The sequence below is a fragment of the Prenolepis imparis genome, unplaced genomic scaffold, assembly GCF_030444845.1.
Source record: "Prenolepis imparis isolate NDT839.2.m4 unplaced genomic scaffold, iyPreImpa1.0 SCAF_2, whole genome shotgun sequence".
Taxonomy (NCBI): domain Eukaryota; kingdom Metazoa; phylum Arthropoda; class Insecta; order Hymenoptera; family Formicidae; genus Prenolepis; species Prenolepis imparis.
The window spans coordinates 2,090,040-2,114,395 of record NW_028141160.1 but is presented as its reverse complement, the minus strand read 5'-3'; the positions used below and the strand labels follow the sequence as shown (position 1 = coordinate 2,114,395).

The 24,356-nt window shown below is 31.8% G+C and overlaps 1 protein-coding gene across 6 annotated transcripts in view; it reads left to right on the top strand.

The window, feature by feature from the left end:
• LOC145945589 (uncharacterized) overlaps positions 1-24,356 on the top strand; it is a 169,132-nt gene that overhangs the window by 134,220 nt on the left and 10,556 nt on the right. For 3 of the 6 annotated variants that reach the window (XM_083054650.1, XM_083054661.1, XM_083054656.1), the window contains exons 9-13: positions 487-660; positions 737-2,629; positions 7,599-7,743; positions 9,076-9,201; positions 9,694-10,083. In XM_083054650.1, the coding sequence (XP_082910776.1) occupies positions 487-660; positions 737-2,629; positions 7,599-7,743; positions 9,076-9,201; positions 9,694-10,083 (2,728 nt within the window). Of the gene's footprint in view, positions 1-486; positions 661-736; positions 2,630-7,598; positions 7,744-9,075; positions 9,202-9,693; positions 10,084-20,094; positions 20,850-24,356 lie in introns of those variants that run through there. The other 3 variants (XM_083054675.1, XM_083054670.1, XM_083054667.1) reach the window with 3 other exon arrangements.

Genomic DNA, 24,356 nt, shown 5'->3' with positions numbered 1-24,356 from the left:
AGAATGAAAATGAAGGATTCTGTTTGATTGATTCTCTTCGTTATGCGTTATGCGTTATGCAAAAGTCTGTACTTCGGCCTTTATTGCTTACGTTTTTCTATGTGCCACGGCCCTAAACGAGAGAAAAGTTCAAATGATGTTATCAACTTATTTCGCGTATGTGCACTCCATTTTGATTAATTAACATCAAAGGTGCTGACAGGGAGTTGCGCTACTGTATATACTGGCACTACTATCCACATGTAGCTCTTAATTACACGGGTAATTCAAAATGTGTTTTTTATAAGAGAGCCATTTTAATTTCTCAGTGCTAGATTTATTTTCTAAAGTTTTGTATATTTACAAATTACCTTTATGTTTTTTTATGATTTTCTATTTAATTCTTATTGATAGATTTCATAAGTTTTACTGATGTTTTACTGATTGTTATTTATAAATAATTTTTTTAATTTAGCCATACATAAATAAAGACTTGATAATTTTCAGAATACCTCTGTCCTTGAAAATCATCACTGGAGATCAGCTATAGGATGTCTTCTAGACAGTGGAGTCTCGGCAGAATTACCGGCCGCTGTAAGACCAGAACTTCAACGGCATATCAGTTCATTGATTTTAGCAACAGACATTACAAGACAACAAGAATTTCTTACACGTTTTAGGGTATGATCCAATTAAGTCAGTTTCCAACTTTAATTAACTAATTAAATCAACTTAATTATTTCGTTGCACATTACAGGATTATTTAAGCAACAATTCACTCGAGATGAAACGTGCGGAAGATCGTCATTTTATTTTACAAATTGCTTTAAAGTGCGCCGATATTTCCAATCCTTGTAGACCATGGGATATATCAAAAAAATGGTCTTACAAAGTTTGCGAGGAGTTCTTCAGGCAGGGCGATTACGAGCGTCGTCTAAATCTTCCGGTAACACCGTTGTGCGATCGAAACATCACTAGTATCCCGAATATCCAGGTTGGTTTCTTCAAGCACGTCGTAACTCCTCTTTATATGGAATGGCACCGTTTCCTTAGCGATGGCCTAAGCCTATCATTAATGGAATACTTGAAGGCAAATCAGAAAAAGTGGGAGGCATTGATCAACCAAGAGGCGACTGAACAAACAGAAACCGATGTTTCCGAACTAGATGAACTTGAAGGTGCTATTAGTTCAGGCGAGGAAGCAGCTGCCGATGACGATTCAGGCAGCATCGATTTATTAATACCAGCCGCTTACACACAAAAAGCGCGAATGCCTACGCTGCCAGGACGAGTGGGACTTGATCGCGTTGGTAGGCGTCATTCTGTACCTCTAAACATATCGAGACCGTTGAGTGTTTTACGCCAGCCCCCCAGGAGAGAAAGCCTGCCGAGTGAGCAAATCAAAGCAAAGAGTTTCTTGCAAGAACTAGAAAATCAAAGTCTGTTGGAGCCAAGCTCGCTGTCCTTGTTGTCCTCCAAAAGTAGCGTAGTTGAGTCATCAAATGTTAGCACTACTGAGAGACCAGTTAGCGTGGAGCATCTCTTACCAGAAACGAGTATAGCCAGTATTACCAACAGTACCGAGGTATCAAGATTATGCACAGTTTTGCAATCGGATGATCAATCCGGTGCACAAATCAAGCAACTCACACGACAACAGACCTTCCCTCCACTACAACCGCATTCAAGAACGAGGTACATGTCTACAACCGCAGAGATGTCACAATGTTACACTCAGATCTTAATAGAAGCCGACAATTCTTCCAGTTGTTCAACTTCCATGAAGGATAAATCGTGTTCAAGCGGTCAATGTTGTTCGCCAACATTTTTACATGATCCTGATACATGCTACCAAGAAAAATCTGACAGACTGAAAGTCTTCTCCCCAAAATTACTAATAATGGATATCAAAAGACGAGGCTCAACTTTGTCAAATACAATTAAACAGAAGCATGCTCTTAATTCGGAACGTCGTCATTCTATACAAACTGTTCGCACCGATGATTCTTTTTCTAAATATCGGCGCAAAAGATCTTCTTCTGCTCAAGATTCCAATTCCATGCAAGTGTTTTACGTTACGTTAACGGGCTCTCATAGTGACAAGAACAATGTGTCTGATATGTCTGTTATGGAATCTAAACTGAATCCAGATTGTAATGTCAAACTTAACCGTCATAATGCAAAATTGATGGTTCAAGAACTGCGAACTACGTTATCATCCAAAAAATTAGATCAATGTACTTCATCGACTAAGAGTGCGTGTGCTGAACAAGAGCCGCGAAGATACTCAACTCCTATCACAGAATATAAAACAATGATGGACCACACAGGTAGACGGTACACAACGATACCTGTATCTTCTGAGTTTAATACTCACAAAGTGTTCTTTATCGGTAGTCCTCCCGATTCACCGCCTCATAATCATAGTGTGTCCTCGTCAAGTAATAGCAGTGGTGAATCAAAAAGAAATATCGATGATTCGAATAACGAAGCTATTATTATTAGCAGTAGAAGAGAATTGGATTGCATGAAAGAAAAGAATTCGAAGATCGTAAAATTGAGTTCCGACGCACTGATGAAGGAAAATGTTGATCCCCGTACAAATGACGATTTCGCTAAAACATTAGCGTTGTCCCGTAGGGGAAGTCAGGTAATATAACAATGATTTTTATATATATTTTACATTATTTACATGCTTTATATTTTTTATATATTTTCATATATTTATCATTTATTTTATTTATGTTTACTATAACTAATACTTTAGTATAAATTCCGTAAAATATATGTGTAATGTGCAAATATTATTTTTTGTCATTATTTATTAATTAATAAAATTAATATACACGTTTATTCGACATATAATAATTGTTCCTCGTTTGAGTATGGTCAAATTCAATCTTATCTTATAGTTCCAGTAGAAATTAATGTAATAAAAATTGATCAAAATCTGTAATCATCTTATTCATCCAAAAAAAATCGAAGAAAATATTTAATATATAAATTAGTCTCTTCATTAATACATATATTTATTCTATTTAATAAATAAATCTATTCTATCGAATACCCAATCAGTATCACATCTGTTTGAACAGATCTTGCAAAGTATCACCTATAAATTGTTTAGCAAAAAGCTACAATATAAAAACTATTACTGATTAAATGGCTAGGAGTTATAGATCCTATTTCTGTCTGTCAATCTTCTGTCAATCTGATGTCAAGTCATATTAATAGATCTCGCTTGATTTCTGCTATCAATCTTACGTCAGATTATGTTAGCAGAACTTTCTGAGTTTCTGCCGCTAATTTGCTGATTTAATTCGTAATAGCTCTTATATCAAAAAATAACCTTTTTATTGATAATAATTTGTAGCAATCACTTAACAATATTTGCTGACGACAAACTTGGCTATCTCAATAACTTTATTTAAAAGAAGATATACATTTGTATCCTACAAATGTAATGCTGTACTTATATAAAGAATATATCTTCACACTTACTCCTTTCCAATTTGACTCTGACATATGTTATCAAAATCATGACCTTTCAAGGATTCAATCAACCAAGTTCTTAAAAAGACCAAAGAATTTTTTTCCGATTCGAAAGAACGATAACACGTAGGCAAGAAAAGATTTAGAAAAGGCAGAAATATTTGCTAAACATCTGGTGAATACATTTCAACCACACTCATCCACTAAAAAGGAAGAACTTCCACTGATAAACAACACTGATTATACGATAATCAAACTCATCATCATTAATGAAGTTGTTAATGTAATAAAAAAAGAGTCTAAATAATAAGATTCAGAATATGATATGAACTTGATAATTAAATACTTAAAGAGCTGCTCCTAAAGAGATCATTAAGTTAACTCATCTTTTCAGTGTGGCGCTGCGCATGAGATATGTGCCAATGCAGTAAAAGATGACTAAAGTAATCATGATCCCCAAACCTGGCAAACTCTTGGATAAAAGAATATCCTATAGGTCAATATCCTTGTTGCTGATCATATTCATAAGTTGTTTGAGAAGTTACTTTCGATATGTCTTAAACTCATTATAGGACAATAATTATTTAAACGTTTCAGAACAAAATCCTACCACCGTGATATAGTTGCAATGATATTAGAATTTACGGTCATGATGCCTACTGATCAAATCAAAAAATTTGCTTTTAAACACGAGAAGAGATTTCATAAATATCAAAATATTGATTGTTGTACAATTATTCGACAATAGTGCAATGAAAAAGATAAAACCGTTTGAATTAGTCTGAAACATGTGCTACGAAGCGTCTATTAAATAATGGAACTAATGTGAAAAAACAGATTTATTTTTAAATTTTTACAAATTAATTTGTATTCCCTTTATTGTACTCTACTCCCTTTCTATACACTGCTGAATTTTCCATTATTCAAAGCAATGATGCAGATCGCCAACTGATATTTTCTTCAGTAAGTCTGCCTTTTTCATCTTATTAACAGACTGAAAATGAGTTGCCCGGGGAACAGATAAAAGAGGCTAAATCTGGTGAATACTGGGGAGGTGTTCGAGCACTAGAATGTTTTTGTAGACTAAAAATTACTTCATGACAAGGGCGTTGTGAGTTGGCGTTTATGATGATCCATTTTTCTTCCGGCCTTTTCTTTCTCACGCGTTCTTGGAGCTTGGTCAAGACTTCCAAGTAATTCTTTTGATTAACCGTTTGATTCTAATTTCATAAGAAATTTTAGATTGATGCGCCGCTTGATTTTCAATGTAGTCAAATGCAGCAGAACAACACAAAACACGGTCACACTTAAAAATCGCCCAGAGAAAAACTAAATAAGATCGAAAGATGTGTCCGGTCTTGATTGATTCGCGAAACTTCAAGGTTAATTATATTTCATTTGCACTTGAATCTTACAAGTTTCGTGCAGTTCCGTCATTTATAGCCACACCTCGTATATGTACTAACAAACACAAAAGTGAATGTTAAGTAATATGTAGAATGCATCACTAGATGTTCATTCACTACACGGTCATAAAAAACAGTATTAGAGAAAAATTATCAGATAGTCATAAACATACAGTATCAGGCTGTTCCTCCCTGATAAAGTGAACTGAAATGTTCACAAAACGTTGGAATCAAATCAAAGTCTATGCGGTTCAAACCCGAAAACCAATTCTAATATTTGTATACACTGCGAAAACCTCAAATATCAAGTTATGAACTTGTTATAATTGTAGCGTCTGTAGACATTTATAAAAAAAAAAACACGCAAGCCTTAATTCTACAATTTACATATTCGCACATTTATGTGACGCAAACTATGATGTATACAATTTATATCTATGATGTTACAATCAATAGTTTTCACGATATCTATATATTTCAAAATTTTAATCTTTTTTAGAAAATATATTGAGATTTTAAAATTTGTGGCAAAAGATTATTTTCATAGAGATCTTTCATCAAATTTTTTTAATATAACAAACCTAATTTTAATGTAATCAGAAATGGGTTTGGGTTAGGTTAAAATGTTTTCGGGAGGGATGAGGGTGTAAGAGAAAGAGTAATCTTTCGGAGCGTTGAGAGAAGCCTTTTCTACAAATGGCAATAATTATATACGAATGCGTAATACCCCTCGTGGTGAACCTGGTTTAGGAGGCTGAAAAATATATAATTATTAGAATTTTTTTTCTCAGCTAAAATAAAATCAATTAATTCCAAATTTTAGGCACAGTTTATTATACATTTAAATTATGTAAAATAATTTTTTTATTAAAAAATATTAAAGTTTTATTTAAAAAATAAAGCTATATTGATAGCGCCCATTATTCACTGTGTACAACCTAGCGATCGTAATTTTTGTCTGAAACAAAAAAACCAATTCATTTTTTTAATGTTATATTATTACCTCGTGTGGGATAATTTTTCTGTGTGATAAGAAATTGCAGTTCAAAAATTTCTATTTATATATTTTACGACCTCCTAAATTAAGAAAAAATAATTAATAGAAAAATAAAATATTTAATATGTTTGAAATATATATAGTTTTTTCTTGTGTTTTGAAAATATGTGAGATGATTTTTCTGCCAAATTGTAATTTCTATATTAATATTTTAGTTTATTGTTAGATTTTTTGTAGTTTGATAGTTTTGTAGTTTTGATAGTTTATTGTTAGATATTAAGTTTATTGTTAGAAGTTTTACACTGCGTACAAAGTAGGACAAGTTTTAATGTTTTTGCTATTACTTTTTTTTAGCTAGTTAGTTGTTTAAATACTTTCTTGTTAAGGAGCTCAAAAATTTAAACTTAAAATATAGATTTATATAAGTTCTTAAGTAGCTATTAATTCTGCTACCGAGTTAAATTTAATATTCTTTTTTTTTTTTTTTAAGATAGAGAGGATGAAAAAGCTGAGTTCAACATTCGCTCAATTTCCTAAAAAAAAATTGAAATTTTTACTCTAAATGACAAGCTCAAAATTTTTAATTTCAGGATTTGAAAGCGTTTAAATAGCTTCTAATATATTATGTAATTTTTATTTTTTTCCATAATGGGAGAAATAGAAAGAGAGGGAGCAGCTGTAAATAAGAGTTTACCAAGCGTTTCACAGTATAGCTTGTAGAAAATAACAGAAGACACATTTCGACTCATCTCAAATTCTAATTGTGTTAATAATTTACATAGGATTGAAAAAAATAATACTTGAGCTTAAAATACTGCATCATATCTTCCTGCATCATCACACATTTATAAACACATTGCTCTTTAACAATTTTTAGAGAAAAAGAAATATTAAATATTTTTGAAGAAAAACCAAAATAGTTACTTTGATCATCGCATAGAACATATATATATACATATATATATATATATATATATATATATATATATATATATATATATATATGATATAGAGTTTGTTGACACAATATTATTAGTTCTATTAAAAAATAGTTCTATTCTAAAAAAATCAAGGTAATTTAAAAAAAAATTTTTTTTTTACTGTTAACGAGGCGCATTTTTAAAATAAGGTCCGTTTTGAAATAAAAAAAGATCTAACATATAAAAATAATTTATTATAACCAAAAAATTTCTACAAGCTTATTCTTTTTTTTCCATGTAATCATCATTGATTTCCACCCATTTTTGATATCGTTTCAACAGCTTTCTAATTCCATTGTTTTAAAAGTCTGCCGCCAGTGTCTTGAATCAGTTAGTAACGGCGAACTAAAGAACGGCATTACTAACTGGTTCAAGACACAGGCGAGGGACTTTTACGACAATGGAATTAGGAAGCTGTTGAAACGATATCAAAAATGGATGGAAGTCAATGATGATTATGTGGAAAATTAAAGTAAGCTTGTAGAAATTTTTTAGCTATAATACATTATTTTTATATGTTAAGATCTTTTTTTTATTTTAAAACAAATCTTACTTTAAAAACGCACCTCGTATAATGCAGATATATTTTTAACCATAAATTTTTTAGAATATTGAAAAAATGCCTGTAAAATCAAATTTATTATTTTTTTGTTATTGTTCCGTCCTTTAATATTTCCGTCTGTTATATTATATCCATATCCATTTTATTTTCTATCAATATTTTTTGTAATACTGAATTTTCAGGGATGGGCAAGAAGACGCGGATCAGCTCCGGTTGGTCTTTTATCGAAACTCGACGATTTTACGCCAACTTCCGCACCTACCAGAATTGATCAAAGTTGTAGACGTGGATCTGTACCAACAGACATCACTAGACATTCACATCAAGGTATACATATTTTATTTGTATTTGATGCATCTAAATCAATGCTTTAAATACAAAGGGTGCTTTCTAGTAATATACACAGGCGATACTGTGTATAACCCAGTGCTTTCAACTATGATACAAGTCGGCATAATCGTACACTATGCTAAAATTCTGTATTTGACTGTGTTATCGTTCTGTCATTTTATGCATACCAATTTGTTTTATATTTAGTATATTTTTTTACAGTGTTTTTTTACAGAAAGAGTTTTTTACAGAGATATTTTAGTAGGAGAGGTAACTTTTAAAAAAATTTTTTTAAACTTGAAAAATTTTAAACTTTAAAAAAGCTAATGTAAGCTATGTAAAGTGACCATCCTGCACTCTGGCGGTGAATTAAAAAAGCTAAGCAGCGTTTCAGCTACAAGTCGACACTGTATAACATTGTATCATACAATGTATGACTTATATTCCATTGTAGGAAAGCAATCAAATACATAGTCGAGAGATGTAAATAGATTATAATTATAAACTTTATATAATACTATAATACAAGATTTATTAAGACAATAATAAAAATAAAACAATGATATAATTTTCAATATATACAATAAAGAACAAAAATCGACAAATAAAACGAGGTTAACAAAGCATAATATTTTTTATAAGTATTGTAAAAATATAAATTCCTTTTTTTGAAATACTATTTTGTGCACGGAATATATTTCTTCTAATCATTATATTAATACCAAAATAATTATTTAAAAAATTTTAATTTGAGATATTGTTTTGTCATACCATTCGGAGAAATATATATATGTATATGTATAGAAATATAAGCAAAAAATATTTAAACACACTAAGAAAAAAATATTCAAGTCAAGACAAGATCAAAAGACAAGTGTCTAAATCTTAAGCCTGATCTACAATATGCTCTTCGCTCTCTTGCTTTCTTGCTTCTTTGTGCTCTATTTTACTGACAATCCAGAGTTCGTCCACTTTTATCTCAGGCAACAGAAAGAAAAGAAACATCGTCGTGCAAAGGGCAAAGAACACGAAACAAAACGCAAAAAGCACATTATAGATTGACCATTAATCTTTTGCTTTCTGAGCTATTACTCTTATTACTAAGCTACTTAGACTGTCTGACTGTATATTATCTCTGTATATTATTTGTCATTTTCAAATATCAAACATTTTTAATATTTATTTGAAAACTTATTATTCCAAATATAATCATTTATTCAGTTTATAACTTCACGTTTTCATTAAAGAGAAAAATCAAATTATTAATTTATAATATTTCTGCTTATATAAAACATATTATAAAAATATATTCTTTTCTTTATCTCATAGTCGGAGGAGGTTGTAATCGGCTCGCTTTAGGACCTCGAGAAAACAATTTTTTGGCCCTAAGAAGAGCTAGTCTTCCGCAAAATATTACACTGGGAAATCTTTCTGGAAATGTCTTGACTTTAACTAGTAAGTAGTTTTTATTAATAAGGGTACAGCAAGGCTTTATTGACGAGCAATAGTAGTTGAAGATTAAATTAAATGGTATTCTAATAGATTTGATATATAATATACAAATATTCAAGACATGTAAAACATTTAGTAAGATCACATTATAGAACAACATGCACACAGACAAAGATAAAGTTTTAAATATGCGAGTGCTACTGCGATTCTAATATTGACTAAATAATTTCCGACTACAACCGCTAAATAATACGAAGAACATGAACAAATTGTAACACATTAAATTTTTTTTCCAACGATTGAGAAAAGACACAAGTGAGTGTCGAAACGTATCGTCTTGAATATTTGTATCTTATGTATCAAATCTATTAGAATACATTTAATTTAAACCCTTATTAATTTTACCAAATTGTTACGAGCTACATTTACAATTATTTTTTATTAATAATATTATAAAATAAACATATAACATAATTCTGCATTGAATTGTTTTAGGCGATCGTGAAAGCTTTTCAATCAACAATAATAATGACAACAATAACACTAATAACAGCAACAACAATGGCATTAGTAAACTATTTGACAGCAACGTTTCTGGAATGTTTTCCCCGAGACGAGGGTCAGTACCAGCAGACATATCCGAATTACGCCACGACATGTTCAGTAGAAATAGCGTAAATAACAAATCGCGAAATCGTAAGAAGATTTTAAAAAGACGAAGTAGTGGAGGCCCGGAAATGTTCACCGGGGAATCCGTTGATGGAAATGACAATGACACATGGCTCAAATGGAAAAGGGAAATAGGAAAGCGTGATCCTGTTCCCGAAGGGCTTGTCAAACGAAGAGGATCTCTACCTATAGAGATGGTGGCTGTTTCACATGCTGGTCGGTACAATAGATAAAAAAGAATGATGTTTTCTAAAAAATACATGCAATTTCTTCTATTGTATCCCTTTTTTCTTTTTCTGTTTAATTTTATTTATTATATTCGAAAAACAACTTTATTATAAATATACTACGCAAAACAATTAGGGGAACGCTTTAAAACTTGCAAAATTTGATGATTTTTAAGAAGCCATATCTCGGTTTAGAGAGGTCGTAGAACAATGTTTCTGGGCGCATTTTAACGGGTGACCCTCAACTTTAAAGTGGATAAAGTAGCATTATTCGTCTCATCGAACTGTTTTTCGTGTGAGGCTTAAAATCAGATGGCGAAAAAACTCGAAGGAAATTTCTTGATCTTGTAGTTGTCCATGGAAAAAGCAGGGATGGAACCATAAATGCCACCACATTGGGTTTGAAGTAGGAACCCTTCCCTTTAAAATGCCGCAATAAACATTGCTCTATCATGCCTACGAGCCGAGTTATCGCATTTCAAAGTCACCCCTGCATTTTGCAAGATTTTTAGCAATACTGCCGGCATTCGCGTTATCCAATGTGCACCACGGGGAGGATGCTCGGATTTTGCACATCATGTGTATGGTATATGTGTACGTCAATGTTAAGTGTGTGGGGGGGGCGGGTGGAGTCGTTAACTACTGCGGGAGTGACGAACCGTAGAGTCGTTTTACAGACGTATACATACACCGTACACATGATGTGCAAAATCCGACCGAGCAACCTCCCCGTGGTGCATATTGGATAACACAAATGCCGGCGGTTTTGCTAAAAATCTTGCAAAATGCAGGGGTGACTTTGAAATGCGATAACTCGGCTCCTAGGCATGATAAAGCAATGTTTCTTGCGGCATTTTAAAGGGAAGGGTTCCTACTTCAAAACCAATGTGGTGGCATTTATGATTCTATCCCTGCTTTTTCCATGGACAAGGTCAAGAAATTTCTTGAGTTTTTTCGCCATCTGCTTTTAAGCTTCACACGAAAAACAGTTCGATGAGACGAATAATGCTACCTTACCCACTTTAAAGTTGAGGCTTCACTCGTTAAAATGCGCCCAGAAACATTGTTCTACGACGTCTCTAAGTCGAGATATGGCTTCTTAAAAATCATCAAATTTTGCAAGTTTTAAAGCGCTCCCCTAAATGAATGCTCACTAAGAAAAAGTGATCAATGAACAGTTTTTTTAACAATCTCGACTGTTTTGGGCAGGTTGAATATTCAAGAAAAAAAACATTGTTTCTATCACAGACATTTATACATATATAAACTAGACTGCTAACTCCCTCAATTTCGGTTATGTAAAATGATCGCAGAAAGTATATACCAAAATATCTCATTCTGTGCAGAAAAACTCTCTTTCTGCGCATGTACATATAGTATACGTAACGTGTACTATACACATGCACGCACACATATGGAATCCAGCCTATATATGTGTCAATGCATAGTTACTTATTGTTAGTACATAAGAAGTCGAGTCATATGTACATAAGGAGTTAGCAGTCTAGTTTACACATCTCTCTCTCTCTCTCTCTCTCTCTCTCTCTCTCTCTCTCTCTCTCTCTCTCTCTCTCTCTCTCTCTCTCTCTCTCTCTCTCTCTCTCTCTCTCTCTCTCTCTCTCTCTCTCTCTCTCTCTCTCTCTCTCTCTTTCTCTCTCGCTCTCTCTCTCTCATTCTGATATATATTATATATTTTTTAGAGGCTTTCGCGATGTACATCAATATTAGAATTGATTTTCGGATTTGAACGCGTAGACTTTTTATTTGATTCCAACATTTTGTGAACATTTCAACTTACTTCATCAGAGAGGAACAGCATGATACTGAACTGTTCCTTCTCGAGTCTTTCTTTATATGTATAATGAACGGATCGGGAAAAGAGGGTATGTTGGCGGGGAAAAGGAGAAGAGGTGGGAGATTTGGTTAGCGCCATTTTTAAATAACGCCTTGATTGGCTGGCCAAATCCCCCACTTTTTTCCCTTTTCCCCAACACCTTCCCCCCTCTTTCGACCTGTTTACTATACATCTTTGACTATATAAATATGGACTGCCAGTTACCCCCACTTTTCCTATATGGACAATGCTAAAGAAAGAATCCAACATTGATTCGATATATTGCGAGAGTTAGGCCCCGCCCCAATGACCAAAAAGCAGGAATTTCAAACACATTAAGATTATATTCAACGAAATCTTTAAGTCAAATGGGATTTTTGACAAAAATAAAATACATTATAATATTATTATTTGAATAAATAAGAGATAATGATAAAAAACAAGAGAAAACAAATATATAAAATCATGAAAATCGTAAAATACAATATTTATTCATATAATCTACTGTCCCTTAAACGAAATGGTTTGTGTACATGTATGTCTAACAAAATTTTCGTGCACTTTCAGAGAAAGAATTTTAGCTTCGTATTTTAACTTAACTTCTATGTATTCTAATATGATTAATTTAATTAATTCATACTTATGGTTTTCTAATATATCTAATTCTAAAATATATGTTTCAAAATTTGTAAAAATTATAATTTAAATTTAAGTTTCTAAAAACATCACTTCCAATCCGCATATTTACATTTTTACATTTTAATTTGGCGCCAGCGCGCCGATCCGTGTTGCGCGACCTGAAATTGGCAACACTGGTTCAGTATCAGGCTGTTTCTTTCTGATGAATTGAGCTAAAATGTTTACGAAACGTTGGAATCAAACAAAAAGTCTACGCGGTTCAAACCCAAAAACCCTTTCTAATATTCTCTCATTCTCTTTTATAAATTAACACAAAATATTTGCTAACTTGTTTACAATATGGAGTGTTAAAATTAAAAATAACAAACACAATTTTATTTATTAAAATCATAATAATTTTAATTCGTAATAGAATTAAAACAACTCTTAATTTTCAAAATTAATTCGATAAACTTGTCATTAACCGATATATGAAGAAGTATTTGGTAAATATATCAAGAATAAAATTAGAACCAATAATTTTAACTTTGATATATGTTGTTAAGCACCGAGTAACTTTCAAAAACTGTCGCTTGTTATTTATTTAAGAAGTTATTAACAAATAAGAATCTATATCAAAGGAAAGCGAACTTGATAAAAAATTCAATTATTAGTTATACAATTAAATAAATATTAATATTTACACTATATACAGAAAAACATATTTTAATAAAACCTGTTCAAAATCTCAAATATTGAAAGTGAAAAGTATATGCAAAGAAAAGAGACCCCATATAAGTTTACAATTCTCTATGCAAAACAAAGCCCATTTCACATTGTCCAGTGCTTTTATTGCAAAATAAAAGTTATTATAATTATATGAGTTTCATATGAGTTCTTTTATGCAAAACGAGATTCAACCACATTTCCAGTGCTTTCAACGTAAAATAAAGTTTATATAATTATTAAAAAACTAAAATATATATATTATATAAATTAACTTTTTAAGAAAAGATAAAAAAGAGATGTCAAGTTTACGCAATTATAAGAAAATGTACAAAAATGATATGCTGTTGTTTATGGTTTTTTGTTTTTGTTTTATTTTTTTATTTAAATTACGATAACAAAACAGTGCGTGCGCATGTGTGCGTGTGCGTGTGTGCGTGTGTGTGTGTTTGTTCGTTTGTTCGAGAATAATAAGATTGCTGTATAAAAGTTCAAAAAACAAAATAATTAAAGTACATGTCATATTTTGTTATAAAAAATTAGTTTTTTAAATATAAAGGTTTAAAGTTTGGACAATCACGAGCGTTAAATAAAGAGTCATCTGTTTGATTGTGCAAATGGCGATCTTTTATCTAGCGTCAGTAATCATGAAATCTCTGGCAACTAATATTATTATACACACAACTTACAGAGAGATAGACTATTTGAATAATGTTCATGATTCAAATGGATCAAATTAATCTATGTAGAACTCTTTTTCTGTTTATATATCTAATTTTTTAATATTTTTAGTTTTTAAACATCTTATATAAAGATTTGTTGAAAGTGCATGTATATGCATGTGTGCGTGCATGTGTGCGTATGTGCGTATGTGCATGTGTGCATATGTGCATGCATACGTGCATGTTTAGTATGTGTAGTAATATCCTTATAAACTGAATCTAGTGTATTAAATTCTTTTATTATCAATCTATATTTAAAGTTTCTTTTGCATAAACTTTTATTTATTTATAACTTTTTAATAGAAATGAGCGATGGCTAAAATCATTTGGAGATTACTCAAAGTCATGATCTTGATGTATATCTATATATATTGTATATATAAGATGATAAAAGCTAAATGCCATAAATTTATGTGATGAAAGAATAAGGAACCAAAATACAAGCAGTTTAAGTATAGGAACCATGGGTCGGCGAAGTTTCATCACGGCATGATGGGCATGATGGGATTAATTGAATCGTCACAACACCTGCGATACAATGATTTTCTCAATCTCATCAATTTGACATGTTTACAATAAATCTTCAAAGTTTCGACAAAAGTCACAGCTATGGAGCAATTTAGCTACTCGTTCCTCACTGTCAGTAGCACAATTCGATTGACAACGTGATCACTACAGCTTGACTAAAAAATAAAAATGAGAAGAATGAAAAAAAACCTTGCAAGCACCTTGAGAGGTAAACAAACGAGAGGAAAACGAACTATGTTGCTGTATCACAGACAATTCAATTAAATGACCGTCACGCCGTAATGAAACTTTGCCGACCCATGATTCCTATACTTAAAATACTTGTATATTGGTTCCATCTTTTATCACACAATTAATTTTTAATCACCCTGTATATTATATAGGTGAGTTTTTTAAAGTGTTACAAACTTATATCTCGGTTATACAAAGCATTTTAGAGAAAAATATTATATTTATACAAAAGTTTTATGGCTTCTGTTCTTAATAAAAAAATATTTTATTGTAGTGTTTTGAGAAGCTCTTGAGATAAACTACAAGAATGAATTGAAAAATGGAGTTTCCATTTAAGAAATTAAAGGTGACCTTCATGTGATCTTCAAACGACTATCTAAAGTCAAATCAATGACACCATCTTATGTCCCCTTCAAAGTCACAAAACTTTTGTATGAAACATTTTTCTCTAAAATGCTTTGTTTCCGAGATATAAGTTTGTAACACTTAAAAAAAACACTCTGTATACGTATACATAGTGTATCCGGAAAGTGATAAGAATGAGATTGTTATGCTCCTTAAGGCTTTTGCGTAGGGTGCAGTGGGACAGTCATTTAGGGTAAGGTGCCAGATATACGATAGGACCCTTTTCAGTCACATTTAATCCCTCTCAATATCGAAACGTTTGTTATTGTAATATCCTGTTATTAAAACATCTCGTCGCGAGAAAATTGCAAATAAGTTACAGTACGCAATAAATGTGTACGCAAAAAATTTTGCGTGAAAATGGGTAGGGAGGCGTTATGACTCTCTTAGGCGCCCCTACGCTAGGATTTGTTCGCGCGCTAGTGCAAAGCTGCAAAAGTAAATAAAAAATAGTTTCAAAAATTCCTGCTTTTAGCGCTACCCAGAACCAAGGACGTAGCAGGATGATGGTTCTGTTTTTTTGTCTTTTATGTTTTTAATTTTTTTTAATTTTTTGTTTTAAAATTTTTATTTATATTTTTTATTTTTTAAATTTAAATTTTATTAGATGTACAACTTTGCTTCCGCCGTTTTCCTATAGATAGCTTTAGCGGTAAGTAGTGGTCGAAATAAATAGATCATAGACGTCATGCAATAAACTTGGGCATCTGTCAACATAACCCCATAGAAACATTAGTCGATTTGTGTCTGCATCATAAAGTTATTCTCGATTGAAAATGTCAGTTTACGAGCCAAATTCTCGTCATTTGCGGGAGGTTATTCGGTTTGGCCGTCGACGTGGAAGCATGGCCGGGATATCCCCATGATTTTCTGCGCTTGGGGTTATCGTAATGAACCCATTTTTCGTCCCCAGTCACAATGCGATGCAGAAATCCCTTCCGTCTTTCAAGCAACTGTTCACAAGCAAACAAACGCCGTTCAACATCTCTCGGTTTCAACTCGTACGGCACCCAATTTCCTTGCTTCTGAATCATTCCCATGTCTTTGAGGCGTTTTGAAATTGCTTGTTGAGTCACTTCCAATGATCGTGCCAATTCTTCTTGACTTTGACTCGAGTCTTCATTAAGTAATGCCTCCAATTCTGCATCTTCGAAAACCTTGTCTCTTCCACCGCTATGCCGGTCTTCGACGTGAAAATCACCGTTCTTGAAGCGTTGAAACCACTCACGACACGTTCTTTCACTAATAGCGGCCTCACCATAAGTATTTGAGAGCATTCGATGAGCCTCAGCCGCAGATTTCTTCATATTGAAGCAGAAAATTAAAACCTCCCGCAAATGACGAGAATTTGGCTCGTAAACTGACATTTTCAATCGAGAATAACTTTATGATGCAGACACAAATCGACTAATGTTTCTATGGGGTTATGTTGACAGATGCCCAAGTTTATTGCATGACGTCTATGATCTATTTATTTCGACCACTACTTACCGCTAAAGCTATCTATAGGAAAACGGCGGAAGCAAAGTTGTACACCTAATATTTTTATATTTATTTTAATATTGTTAAAGGTATTAATAGAATATATTTTGTATCTTATTTTTTAATAATGTATTTTGTAAAAATGAGAAAAAAAGGCAATTTAGAAATCATGTTTTGTGGCTTTAGTCTTTGCGAATATTTCTATGATATCTTTGTAATCGAGGTTGTTGACCAATTCATTTTCGATTGATAGGATTGCTAAATTGGATAAATGGGTCTGCGACATTGTACTTCTTAAATAATTTTTGATTAATTAATTTTGAAAAACTTGCTTCACCAGTTGCCACAGATATCGGCATAATTAATAATATCTGAAAAGCTATTGTTAAATTGGGAAATATTTCCAGTAAACCATTTCGAGCTAATTTATTTAAAATATTAATTGGGAATTGTGAGATGTTTTGTTGTAAATCTGAAAATGTTTTATATAAATTTATCTCGTCAAATAATTCAATAGCATTTATATCAGAACAATTTGTATTTTTGTTATAAAGTTTCGATTCCAAAGTTTTACATTGATTTAAAGTAATATCAGAAGCATTTATCATACAGAAATTTGAAAGCGTGACTGTGACAATTAAGTTGATCGAATCGTTCTTCCAAAGAATTTAGAGCTACATCAATTATATAAAAAACTCTACTTTAAATTTCTGTAGCATTTGTAATTAGTTCATCGGACGACATCGAACTAGGTAGAAGTGGACCGAGCGGTCAAGTTTTATGTGTTTGGACACTGAAAAATTATTGGCGCCTATCAAAATGTTGCGCCCCCCCCCCAAATTTTGCGCTGGAGCGTATATTGCGTACTGCCTAGTAACGCCTAAGTGCATTGGAACCTCTCAAAATGTTGAAGAAAGCGTATGGGCAGGTTATCCTATCGTCAGCGCAAGTCTATCGGTGGCACAAAGCTTTCAAGGATGGGCGAGAAACTGTGGAAAATGAACAACGCTCGGGAACAATGCTTGGAACACCCGTCCACATCAAAAACATGGCAATGTTTCCGATGCACTAGGACTATATTTTCACATAGAATTTTCTCGCGTACCGTTGCTTCAAATTCGTTTGCATTATTCTGCTTATATTTTTTTGCGACGAAGTTTTTAACAGGGTGTCAATAACGAACGTTTCACCACTGAGAGGGACTAAACGCAATTGGAAAGGGTCCTATCATATAAAGGTTCTAACCTGGCACCTTACCTTAAATGACTTTATCTCACCACTGCCCACACCCTAGGAAACGTAACAATCTCATTCACATTACTTTCCGGATACAGCTCGTATATACAGGGTGTGCCAAAATTCATAATTGACCTTTCAGGGGCAGATTCCTGAGATCATTTGGAGACGATTTTTCCTCAGCGAAAATGTCGAAGGAGACCATCATTTTTTGCATGTTCCCAATTTTTGTTATCATTTTGTATTTTTATAACTAAGCCTTAAATTAAAATTCTATTAAAGTGAACTCTACTTGAAATTAATTGAAGAATGTGGATTTGCTAATATTTTATTTCTATAAGGCTTAGTTTGCGAAAAACCCTTTATTTTCAATCGCTTATAATTCGAAAATTATTGGTGTCTCGACATTTTCGCTAAGGAAAAATCGTCTCCAAATAATCCCAGGAATCCTCTGCCCCTGAAAGATCAATTGAGTTTTGAGACACCCTATATACATATACAAAGTATATCAGAGTGACCGTATCAGCAGTTTTTTGAAGAAACTACGCATTTTCGTGAAAAATGTTTCATACAAAAGTTGTAGGGTTCTAAGTGACGCATTATATAGTAGTATTATTATGACCTTGAATAGCGTTGTCAAGGCCACATGAAGATCACCTTGAAATTTTTTAATGGAAACCCTCTTTTTTTATTGCATATTCGTGTAGCTTATCAATTGGTGTTAAAGAAAACACATAGTTGCTTTAAAAAAAAAAGTAATTTGCAACCAGCAGCTACATATATTCTCTTGAAAATAATCATGTGTTTTCTTTACACCAAATGATTGGTCTCATTATTCTGTGCATAAAAGTATTAAGGTAAGATTACCGAAAACTGAATATTTCACAAGATATTTTGTATTTTATATTAAAATACTGTAAACTTCAAGTCTCGTAACTCAAAGAGTACTTAATGTAAAAGTATTTTATTATAGTGTTTTGGAAAGCTCTCGAGGTAAGCTACACGAATATGCAATAAAAAAATGAGGGTTTCCATTTTTAAATTTCAAGGTGCTCTTTATGTGACCTTGACAATGCTACTCAAAGTCATGAAAATACTACTATATAATGCGTCACTTACAAGGAAAGGTACCCAACTGTCACTCACGGATTTTAATGAAACTTTGCACATTTGTAAAACTATGCAAAATAATAGACACGTATTTTTTTTTATGTGCGGAGAAGCGATTTTAAGGGCAGACTATACCACAAGTAGTAGGGATAAAACAAAAGAAACAATTAATGAATTAAATTCAATATACTAATTGTTATTGAAGAAACTATTATTGTATGCACTGTTAAATTTAATAAAAATTAATTCTAAATAACTTGTTTAACAAGACACTTCATGTACCTTTAAAAATTGTCGACCAATAATACTACAAATAAGAAAAAATATGCTTTTCGCCACAAAGTACTCACAAAGTATGGGCGTTATATTTAATCAGCCATTTTGTATTTTTAAATTATAATGACAGATTCGAATTCTGCGACCCCGCAAACCCCATAATACCACAGTTTTCAAAAAAATTGTCAAGAATGTATTTATAACGTGAAAACCATCCCATATATACAAGGGGTTGTTTCTGCCCTTAAAATCGCTTCTCCGCACATAAAAAACAATACGTGTCTATTATTTTGCATAGTTTTACAAGTGTGCAAAGTTTCATTAAAATCCGTGAGTGACAGTTGGGTACCTTTACTTGTTAGAGCCTTACAACTTTTGATGAAACATTTTTCAGGAAAATGCATAGCTTCCTCAAAAAACTGCTGATATAGTCGCTCTGATACACCCTGTATACTCACCCGCAAAAAAAACGGGTCATCAAACTTTAGCACAATTTTGTAACATCTTTGAATAGCGATAACTCAGCAAAAAATCATCGTATTGAAATGAAACAAAGCTCAAATTAAAGCATGAACATTTCTCTTAACAACCCAAAAAACCAAAATTGAATTACAAAAAAAGTGTTACAAAATAACGGACGTTAAAGATAAACATTGAGAAATAAGAAAAAAAATATCTTAACTGTTGCATTGCTCAGGGAAATCGGCTCCCTGGTACAAAAATGTATAAGTTTTTAAGCTCATTTATTTCCTAACAAATCCATATTTTGAATATTTTTCTAGCAGGATACTATTTTTAAATTCAGTCTGACATTTTTATTTGATTGTTGTAGGATCAACATCGACACCATATAGATCTAGCCTGTGGCGGCTTTAAACATACTGTAGAAACACGAGGACCGTCCATGATACTAGTGAACATTGACGATAGATTTTTTCTTGAATAATCAGGAGTAACTACCAGCGACAATTGATGACTGACTTTCAAAATTGTCGATATTGAAAATTTTCTTATTAATTGTGAACATAAACGAATAAATATTGTAATTATATTTTCGATGGTTTTAATTTGTTAGATACATTACGATAACGATAAACTGATTTGCATTTGAATTTCAAACCTTTGATTAAGAGGCTCCATATAATTGCGATAACATATTATTCTTGCCTATACTATACAAATCGAAATTAATCAGAAGAAGTTTTACTTTTTATTATTATTCGAGAAAATGTTACAAACTTATATACAACTGTATATCAATATACAATAAAATCTCGTTAATTTTGGCCCTCTGCTCTGGCAAGATAAAAACGGAAAATTCTTGAAAAACAAAAATTAACAGATATTACCTCCACAATGCGAGTTACTCAATCGTCATGTAATTGTATGAAGGCATTTGCGCATACAAAACTACATTATCTACCTACCGTCATGTAATCTATCTGACACAAGGGAAACATAATATTAAATATTCGTGAAAGCACGCGCGGAGGGGTACGTAAATTAACGAGGCCAAATTTAAAGAGACTCTACTTTGTATAAAAACATCAAAATATTAAAATGTTAATATAAGTGAGTGAAGAAGTATATGAAGTACATCTTAATATATAGGACATACTTTAGGAATAGATTCAGCATTTAAAAATAAGAAAACAATCTCACAATCAGATAAACATATATATACAATTTGATTTATTTTATTTCCATAAATTATAACTATTTTTTATATTCGAATAGCTTATATTTTATTTACATTTATAAATAATCAAACTAAATTTATTTTATTATATGTTGTCAAGATCACGATCCTATGAAAAATTAATCTTCACAAAATCTTACAATTAGATATTGCTTACACATATTATTATTAAAAAATTGTTAAGTAAAGAATAAAAGTTTAGTTACTCGAGTTATTTTTTAATAAATAAAAAAATAAAAATTGATAAATTGATGAGATATATAAATTGAGGATATAATTGCACAGTTCCATATGGGCTTGCAATTTTTCACGTAAAACAAGATTTATCCCATTTTTTTATGCTTTCAGTGCAAAACAAAGTTACACAGTTTTATTTAGATTTCAAGGCAAGATTCCGATAACTTTTCTGTAATGTAAAATTGTAATTTTTGAAGGGATTTTCAGTGGCGCCCGCGCGCAAATATGGGAAAAATAATTAAAAACTTCCACAACCAATCAAAAGACACGGTAGTGTCTCGTGCTAAGACACGCGCAAGTGACGGCGCACCGGGTATCTATACGCAAACGGCCCAGTTGCAAGTCCCTCATATTATCAGTTCTCATATAACGGTTAGGCCGATCGAGCTTTTAATAAGCTTAATCAATAGCTTGGGTTTTAATTATATAATGAAAGTGTCTTTATTAATTCCTCTACGAACAGAGGTATTTATTTGCAAAGTCTCAATGTCAAATTTTTCTATTAAGGCTCCTGGCTCCTTGTCGACCATGTCGAAATCGTGACGTCAGAGGCGAGAAAACACACGCTTAAAATTCTTAGATGACAAGTTATAAAAAATTTTTTTATACAGGGTATCTCTAAAGTCTGACCCAGGCTCTTTATCTCGGAAACGGCTTTAGATATGGAAAAATGTTTCAGACAGAAGTTGTAGGACTTGAATGGGGACAGATGATGAAAATATGGACTTGACCTTGAGTGACCTATTGAAGGTCAGGTGACGGTCACCGATGTTTTCTTAAATGGAACTCCCTATTTTTTATTGCATATTCTTGTAATTCTTGTCGAGACGTTTTCAAAACACTACCTATGTGGGTCTTTTGCGCAAGCCGTTCACAAGATACGATGCTTCAAAGTTGACATATCATCGGCATTCGCATTATCCGATGTACACCGCGGGGAGGTTGTTCAGTCGAATTTGTACATCAAGTAGCTCTAAAAAAAGCAGACTTTGTATGTGTGTGTGTGTGTGTGTGTATGCTTCTTTAGTAAAACTTTTCTCTCTTTTTCTCTATCATTTTCTTCTCCTTTCTCTTACATTAAAATAACTAGAAAAAAAATAATTAGAGAAAAGTTTTACTAAAGAAGCACACATACACACACACACACACACACACACACAATAAGTCTGCCCTTTTTAGGGCCACTTGATGTACAAATTTGACTGAACAATCTCCCCGCGGTGTACATCGGATAATGCGCGAATGCCGATGATATGTCAACTTTGAAGCTTCGTATCTTGGGAACAGCTTGCGCAAAAGACCAATATAGGTTGTGTTTTGAAAACGTCTCGACAAGGGTTACAAGAATATATGCAATAAAAAATAGGGGGTTCCATTTAAGAAAACATCGATGACCTTCACCTAACCTTCAATGGGTCACTCAAGGTCAAGTCCATATTTTCATCATCTGTCCCCCTTCAAGTCCTATAATTTTTGTCTGAAACATTTTTCCATATCTAAAGCCGTTTCCGAGATAAAGAGCCTGGGTCAGACTTTAGAGACACCCTGTACACACACACACACACACACACGCACGCGCACACACACACACACACACACACACACACACACACACACACACACACACACACACACACACACACACACACGATACATTTTTATATATTTTAATAGCTCATAGCACTCAAAACATTTATAGCACCATTATGAATGCTATAAGCTATCAAATATGCACAAATGGTTTTTCTTTACATTATTTATTATTATTAGCTTTTATTCGTTTTTTTATTTTATATTAATAATATTATTACGTACCTTTAAAAGAAATAGTACAATGGTAGCGTAGCAAGAAAGTAGTTATTATTATGAAAGAAATAGTAAAATAGTAACGTAACAAATAGTAATTGCAAATGTCATGATATAAATATGTATTTATGAGATAAATAGAAGTATCTACATTTTGCAATGCTATACTCATACATGCAATATTACATGTGATGTACTATATTTCTTTAATAATAACTACTTTTTTGTTACAGTATCATTCTATTACCTCTTTTATAAGTAAGTAATTGTTTATATAAAATAAGGAAGTCAATAAAAGCTAATATTAACATAAAGAAAAAAGTAATAAAATTATGATAACACGTAGCACTATGAGTGATTTTTCTCTTTATGTTATTTATTTTTTTTTATATTACTAGATATTATTTATTTCTTTATTTTATATCAACAATTAAATATTTATGAAAGAAATAGTTAGATGGTAGTGTAACAAAAATTAGTTATTATTATGAAAGAAATATAGTCACAATGTGTAATATTGAATATCACATATACATACATGTCATTGTTACACTACCATATTATACTATTTCTTTAATAGTAATAACTACTTTCTTGTTACGCTACATATTATATATTTTTCATAAATTTATAATTATTGATATAAAATAAGGAAGTGAATAAAAACTAATAAATAACATAAAGAGACAAGTTATAATAAGACAAGTTATATATAAGTAAATATGCATTTTTATATATTTCGAAATTACACATTTTTTTGACTTTTCTTTTTACGTTATTTATTTAACTACAAAAAAAAATGATATAATCCCAAAAACCTTTAAAAAAGAGGTAAAAAAAAGGCGCCAAGTACACGCTAGTTGTGAAAAACTGTAATATGTGCCAGTGAAAAAGTAAAGTTACAAACCTATATAGAATCTAGATATTATAATTGGCATGTGTACTTGGCGCCATTTTTTACCTTTTTTTAAAAAGGTTTTTGGGATTATAGATACGACCAGTAGATATTATAATAGAAGAATTGTATTCCTCCTACTACGAAAAAAAAGAACTTAACCTATATCCAAAAGGTGAATTATTATTTAAAATAAAAATTCACCTCTTGGACATGAGTTGAGTTAGGTTATTAGATTAGATTTTTCGAAGTGGTATGTGTATAGTGTATTCAAATTTTTTATTTCCTTTGAATAGATTTTTAATTAAAAAATGATAATAAATAAAGTTCATGATATATGTTTATAAGCTTATTAAGTTTTCTATTTAAGTTTTCTGTGTGCTGTGTAAGTTTTTCAATGAAAAATTTTTTGTTAATTTTTTCTTCTGTTCAAATTTAAATTTTACGTTTTGTAAAA